Here is a 7165-nt window from a genome sequence, read left to right as displayed (position 1 = left end):
CGGGCGGGGCAGCGCCGGGGCGGAGGGCGGGGGTTTGCGCGCAGCCGGGGTTGATGTTTAACCTGGAGCGCCCGTTCACGGAGAGGGGCCACTTCTTCCCCTCCATGGAGTACCAGCGGCAGCTGGAGGAGGAGGAGGGCTACCCGCCGCCCGGCGCCAACGGGACCTTCAACGACAGCGGGGCCGGGCCGGGCTGGGGCACGCCGTACCCCCTGCACACCACCGTCACCCTCATCAGCCTGGCGGGCTTGCTCATGCTCTTCACCGTCTTTGGCAATGTCCTGGTCATCATTGCCGTCTTCACCAGCCGGGCGCTCAAAGCCCCCCAGAACCTCTTCCTGGTCTCCTTAGCCTCGGCAGACATCCTGGTGGCCACGCTGGTCATCCCCTTCTCCCTGGCAAACGAGGTCATGGGATACTGGTACTTTGGCAAGGTCTGGTGCGAGATCTACCTGGCGTTGGATGTCCTCTTCTGTACCTCCTCCATTGTGCACTTGTGTGCCATCAGCCTTGACCGCTACTGGTCCATCACGCAAGCCATCGAGTACAACCTCAAGCGTACCCCGCGCCGCATCAAGTGCATCATTTTTATTGTCTGGGTCATCTCGGCTGTCATCTCCTTCCCACCACTCATCTCCATTGAGAAGAAGAGTGGGCAGCAGGCCAACCAGGGGGTGGCAGAGTGCAAGATCAATGATGAGAAGTGGTACATCATCTCTTCCTGCATCGGCTCCTTCTTTGCCCCCTGCCTCATCATGATCCTGGTGTACATGCGCATCTACCAGATAGCCAAGAGGCGGACCAGGGTACCACCGAGCAGACGGGCAGAGTGCCCCGAGAAGAGGCAGAATGGCTTGGCTGACAAGGAGGACCTGCCAGCAACAGCCCAGCTCAACGGGGAGAAGGCAGCAGGAGGCAGCGGTGGGCAGGAGGGAGAGGGAGAGGTCAACGGCATAGACATGGAGGAGACCTCCTCCTCTGAGCACCAGGAGAACAACCAGTGTAAGAAGTCAGACAAACCAGCGAGGGGCAAGGCCAAGACTAAGTTGAGCCAGATTAAGCCTGGGGACAGTTTGCCCAGGAAGGCGGAGGAGGAGAGGAACACCAAAGGATCCCGGTGGAGGGGCAGGCAGAACCGGGAGAAGCGCTTTACCTTCGTGCTGGCGGTGGTGATCGGGGTCTTTGTCATCTGCTGGTTCCCCTTCTTCTTCACCTACACGCTGATGGCCGTCTGCAAGAGCTGCTCCGTGCCCGACACCCTCTTCAAGTTCTTCTTCTGGTTCGGTTACTGCAATAGCTCCTTGAACCCTGTCATCTATACCATTTTCAACCATGACTTCAGACGGGCATTCAAAAGGATCCTCTGCAGGATAGAGAGGAAAAGGATTGTTTGAAAGACCCTTTGCTACCAGCAGGACTAAATGATTCAAGACTTCGTGGGAGAGTAAGGCATGGGTCTCTTGGGCTGTGCTTGCATGGGATGGTTTCCTTCAGCTTGCACGCTGGAAGCCTTTAAAACCTGAGACGAGCCTGTCAAAACGCCGGGCAGCAGCAGCAGCGAGGAGCAGCAGGCAAGTGGAAGTCTGAGCCGTGGCATTCGGCTTTCCAGGGGAGGATGGCTTTTGACTTGCTTGGTTATTTTGTTAGTCTTTCTTTCTTTTTTTTTTTTTTCCTTTTGCCAGAATCTCTCAGTGGATATTTTTGTGACTGCTCAGTTTGACTCTTTAAAGACAAAACAACTGATGTGCAACTCCATGAGATGAACAACAAAGAGGGAGAACACCACCTCAGAGGTGTTGGCTTTTTTATGTTGCTGTATCTTTTTTTTTTTTAATGTTGGGTGTGTAATTAATTTTAAACCCCTTGTAAAATACAGTATTGTATCCCTGAATCTGAATGTCTTAATTTTTGTAAGGCAAGCAGCTTTGAAACTGTGAATGCTTTAGTAATCTTTGACACCTTAAAAGTTGCTCTCTTTCTCCTTCCCCCATTCCCCCCCAAACAGTTAGGGTCATTTCCCCTGCCTGGCAGTTTGATAACATTACCAAAATTTCAAATGCCCTGTTGGTTTTTTGGCTATAAAGCTTAGACTCACAGACCACACAATACTCGTGTTTCTTTTTTTTTTTATATCATACCTGATTCTGTTTAATTTTTGTGTTGTCTGTGATACAATACAGTTGAGATAAACTAGCAACAAGAGGAGCGTTACTAAAACAGATGCTAATAGACCGGCGGTTCTGCGCGTAGTCAGGGATGAGCAGGGGGCTGTGACCGGCTGCTTCTCCTGCACCGCGAGGCTTGGGACCTGGCCGAGCTCCAGCGAGTTAATCTCCGCTCGTACTACGCCGCCCTGCAGCACTGAAATGTGCTCGATGCTAACTCGCTTCCCCCACCTCCGACTGTAAATAGATAACGTTTCAGAGCGGGTATCAGGGCTCCACGTACTGTGTTATCTGATTTGCATTGATTTCTGACGTTTTCACTCCGGCGGGATTTCCTGCGGCGGGGGGTTGTGCACGGAGGCCGTTCTACCTTGCTGAATTACGCGACAAGAGTTAAGTTTTTTATCGGCCGCTCTCATCTTTTGTAGGAGATACTGAACCGTCCCGTCCCTCTTCCAATCTCAATCTTATACAGGGCAAAACGCTGAAATGGGAAACTCACTGACAGGTTTCCTAGTATTTTATAGTGTAATCATGCTTTAAAAAAAAAAAAAGAAATATGTAAATATTATGAGACTGGAGCAGGAGAGAAAGTGTTAATACTGCTCTTTCTTACACTCCTTTCCTGAAATGTCTTTCAGCTCTATCTGCTACAAAAAAAAACACCCCAAACCCCCCCAAACCGAACAGAACAAATCTAACATCCTTGTGCCATGAAGAAGTGTCTGGAGAATATTAGAAGGAAAAACTTTTTTTGTTTGTTACAGTAAATGAGTTGGAAAGCCTTTTAATGTTATAACAACAGCTTTATTGTATACTGACTCACTGAAACTGTTTGGAAAAAGCAAAGTTTATTTAAGTCTCTTGTATAAAGTGAATTTGTCTATACTGGAGTTGTACGGTGCACAGAAAGAGACTTGGAAAAAAATAATACCTTTTTACTTTTGGAAGTGTTTTGTTGATTTTGCTCTCTCTTTGGACTGTGTAATTAACTCCAAGGGTCCCTGGATGCATTTTGGGACCTGGAGAGCAATGTTTACATTCACTTACATTTTCAGAATTGAATCCTCAAGAGGTGAGGAAAGCAAATAAGCTGTGCTTTACTGAAGAAAAAAAAAAAAGGAAATTGCTATAATGGATGATTATTTTTATTAAATAAAAAAAGCATTTACAAATCAAGTGTGAAAACCCTCTGAATAATGTTAGCTGTATTTTTTTTTTTTTCAACTGCTTGCCAGTTCTCCAGCAGCTGTGGTCTTGACATCTTTTAAAGAACGTACTGGGAAAAGCACTTGTGTTTTCTGAAAGGCATTGTTTTACCGGATAAGAAACAATGGCTCAGTTCATTGCGCAGTGGCATAATAACGAATGAGTCCTTGATATTTCTTTTTTTGTTTTTTCTCCCCCCCCCCCCTTTCATGCCACAGTAAGTGCATTCTTGTGCTTCTTAGAAAAGAGGAGCTTAGGGTTTCACGGTGCGGTTTGCTCCCTGGAAGCGTGGCCTGGCACCCTTTCTGCCCCTCGGTGGGAACGTCTGGCTGGGGCAGCATTTACAGCTGCTTATTAAGGAGGTTTCTAATAATTATGTCACAGATGGGATTAGAAACGATTCGGCCAGAAGGCAGGCAGGGGGATTTCTTGATATAGGCAAGGGTCTCCATCTGACTAGAGACGTGGGCTTTGTTTCCAGGCCCTGAGAGCAGGATGTCCGGGCTTGCTGTCGTTGAGCCAACACTGCTGAGACCTGTCCTTGCGGGAGGGTGGTGGGAGGTTGTTCTCCGGCTGAACGTGACGGTGCTGTGTTGACACCTGCCTTGGGATCCGGATCAGCACCCTCTTCTGCTGTGCTCCTTCACTGCCCCAAAAGCCAGGTGGCTCCAAAGGCAGGATCCTGCGGGTGCTTTGTTTTGCCCGGCACCACACGTAACCGTGTGGCTGAGCTTGTGTGCAGTTGTTTGCAGGTTGAGGACCTCCAGGAGGTAACTTTTTGGAGGTAAATTCCCGCTGTTTCAGCTGGAAGGGGAACGAGGGACGTATTCAAGGGGCTTGCTTCCAAGAGGTGCTACATGCCTTCCCCTTCCACTGGTGTTCAGGAGCTTTCTGGCTCCCAGTCTTCCCACTGCCTTGGCTGTTTAGGCACCTGAAGTCACCCGACATCCACGCTCTGCCTCTGGTTTGGTGGAAAGTAAGTGAACAGAGACTTGTGCTGGAGCTGGTGTGCTGGGGCATGCAGCCACAGGGGCCAGCTCTGCACCGCGGTCGCGGTCGCAGGCGCTTGGGCAAGTCTGGGGACGGGCCAGAGCTGCTGAGCAGCGTTGCTGTTTGGTGTAGGCGCTCTGTGGTGTCCCAGGCTGAACCTCACGAGAGGTGGGGTGAGGATGAGTGGACGGTGACAGAGAGGGCATACCCCAGGGCTCCTGTGGAGGGAAGACCCGGCTTTTCGGTTGTGACCTTGTCATCCCCAGAGACGTCTCCATGTCCCAGCTCATCGTCTCTCAGCCCACCTGGATTGTGCAAATGATCCAGGCTCTGAGTCTCTGTGGCCAAAGTGGGAAGGTGTCCGTGAGGGTTCACACTAGTAAACGAACTGGTTTAGGGGTGGGCTGCTGCCGCTGCCCCGGCCTCCTTGTGGGGGCTGTTGCAGGCCAGGAGGGCTTGATCCAGGCACTGTGTCCTACTCTCTGTCTCCCTCATCTCAGCTGGCACCGTTGGCCCTGGAGGGTTTTCCGGAGCTGACAGGAGCCCTCCTGGGCACTGTAGGGGATGGTGCACCGGGTGCAGGAGGTCATCCAGCGCCATCGGCTACGCTCGCCCCGTCCCTCTGATGCTCTGTCTTCTTCGTGGCCAAATCTCTAGCATGGGCTGGAGAGCGATAGGGTTGAGGGTGGTGATGGGACTTTAATGGACTTGTAGTTAACGAAGCTTTGTGCAACTGAACTGTGTCCGATTGCTCCCGACTTTCCATCAAAGGTGAAAGCAAAGTGGAAATAACCGGAACAGTGCCTTCGGGGTTGTGTCGCTCCCGCTATCAGCATGTTCCTTGCGGTTCAGCCCAGTCAAATAAAGCCTCCAAAGGGCTGTTTCCCTCGGGGGCAGCGACTCCCTGGATCTGACATGGCGGAGCTGCCTGCCCGTCCTTGTGGCCAGCGTCTGAATTTCCAACTTGTTGCTACTTTTGCCACTTCTGACAGAGCCTTTATTTTGCTGTCCCTGAATTGCTGGTCCTTGCAGTCTCCGCCGTGTCCGCGGCCCTTTGCTCCTGCTGGGGAAGGGCCCGTCCAGGCTGCGGGGCCCTGCGGGAACCGATTCCTCCCTGCGAGCGGGAGAGCGCCGCCTCGGTGCTCCAAGCTCGTTCCCGTGCCGATGGCACGTTATGGGGCGTAAYGAACTTTGGCTGATTTTTATAACCTTTTATTTCGGGGCTCAAAGGTTAACGGCGCACGGGCGGGGAGGGGGGACCTGCCTCCCCGTGCGGCGCGGGCGTCATCCGGGGCGGCACTGCCGACGGCGCAGCCCGGCCCCGGTGCGCGGAGATGCCGTGGCCGGGCTCGGGCCTGGCGGGTTTCCGTGCGGCGCGGGGCAGCCTGCGGCAGCACCCCCGGGTGCAGCCCCGAGGCGCCAGCTCGGCGACACGCGGCGGGTCCCGCCGGGCGCTCTGGCCTGGCGGCGTCCCGAATGTCCCCGGGGAGCAGCAGGGCTGCCCCCTGCTTGGGGCTTCCAGGTCGCCGCGGAGGAGAGCAGCGACTGCCTGCGCCCGTCTCCGAATCCCTCGTCCTGCTAAGGCACCCGCTCGTTTCTGCGGGGTTTGGGCCCCCGTTCGCGGGGGGCGAGAGGCTGCTCGCAGGCGGGAGCCGCTCGGAGGTGTCCCAAGGGCAGCGCGCCTGGGCGAGGAACAACCTTGGCCTGGGACTCTGCTCACCTGATGAAATGAGTTTCCCAGGCCTTGGGGCCCCCCACAGGTTTCGGCCCATGTCCGTCACTACGCTGTGCCGTGAGTACCCCCCCCCTTCCCAACCAGCCCCCCTGCTCCTCACCCAGGGCTTGCTGGGCCTCCTGCCCTTGGGGTGTCCCTCGGGGTTTGGTGGTTGGCACAGGTGAGAGGGAGCCGGGTGAGGTTCTCATCCGCTGGAGCATTTTATTTTATTTTATATTATATTATATTATATTATATATTTTATTTTATTTTGTTTTATTTTATTTTATTTTATTTCTTAACGTTGCCTGTTCTTTCACCCCTGGAGGAGTTCAAAGTCTGTGGAGATTAGTTCTTTATTACAGCCAGTGCCCTGGCAAATGGCTACGCTTGAGCTCTATCGCTGTTTCTGCAGTGAACCTCACTTTGCAGCTGGTTTATAATAACATTTTTGCGACTTGTTAAATATTTGTAGCTGCAATTGCTGTGCCTTATCCCAAGTTGCAGAAGTGGAGTGAAGAGAGACTGTGATCAGCAGAGAGCCCGTCGCTGGCATTAGCCGCTAATGCTCAATCAGTCCACAGACGCTCTGTCGAGGGATACGCAGGGCCAGACCTGGCCGCTCCTTGACCGAAGAGGACTGTAGTCTGAGCCCTGAGGGATGAGCAGAAACACTGTAAAACACCCTGCTCGCGGCTGCAGCAAGGCTCAGGCGGCCTGGCTGGTCCCAGGAGGGGGACGTCCCTCAGCCGGCTGTAGCAGAGCCCCCGTACGGGCTCGGTGGGGTGCGTCTGCGTGGCCTGGCAAGCCCAGGCAGACATGGTGTTGGACCCCTCTCCGGGAGGTGGGTCGGGTGTCGGATGGAGACGTTGATATTTGAGCTGGTCATTTAACATCCCTTCCTGGTCAAGAGACCTTCTTGGCCACCGGACGGTTCCCCAGGAGTGCCTGTTCCCTCGGGGACCACCAGCGTCTGGGGCCATCCAGCCTCGGACCTGGAGGTGCACAGGGAGGCGAGATGGGCTCCGGCACCTGAAATCCAACAGAGAGGTGTGAGGACAAGCCATAGGAGCAGGAAGGCATCTCC

At 53.6% G+C, this 7165-nt stretch overlaps 1 protein-coding gene across 1 annotated transcript; it reads left to right on the top strand.

Annotated features, from left to right (window-relative positions):
* The first annotated feature begins 53 nt into the window (after positions 1 to 53).
* Positions 54 to 1394, top strand: ADRA2A (adrenoceptor alpha 2A). The gene has a single exon (XM_026069833.1). It carries the CDS (start codon positions 54 to 56, stop codon positions 1392 to 1394), a length of 1341 nt encoding a protein of 446 aa, XP_025925618.1.
* The last annotated feature ends 5771 nt before the right edge of the window (positions 1395 to 7165 follow it).

This window comes from Apteryx rowi, unplaced genomic scaffold (genome assembly GCF_003343035.1).
Source record: "Apteryx rowi isolate R43461 unplaced genomic scaffold, aptRow1 scaffold_3, whole genome shotgun sequence".
Lineage (NCBI taxonomy): Eukaryota > Metazoa > Chordata > Aves > Apterygiformes > Apterygidae > Apteryx > Apteryx rowi.
This window is presented reverse-complemented; position numbering and strand designations above follow the sequence as displayed.

What these genes read in the sequence shown, in the direction of transcription:
- ADRA2A (XM_026069833.1), top strand. Translation starts at nt 54, where the DNA reads ATGTTTAACCTGGAGCGCCCGTTCACGGAGAGGGGCCACTTCTTCCCC.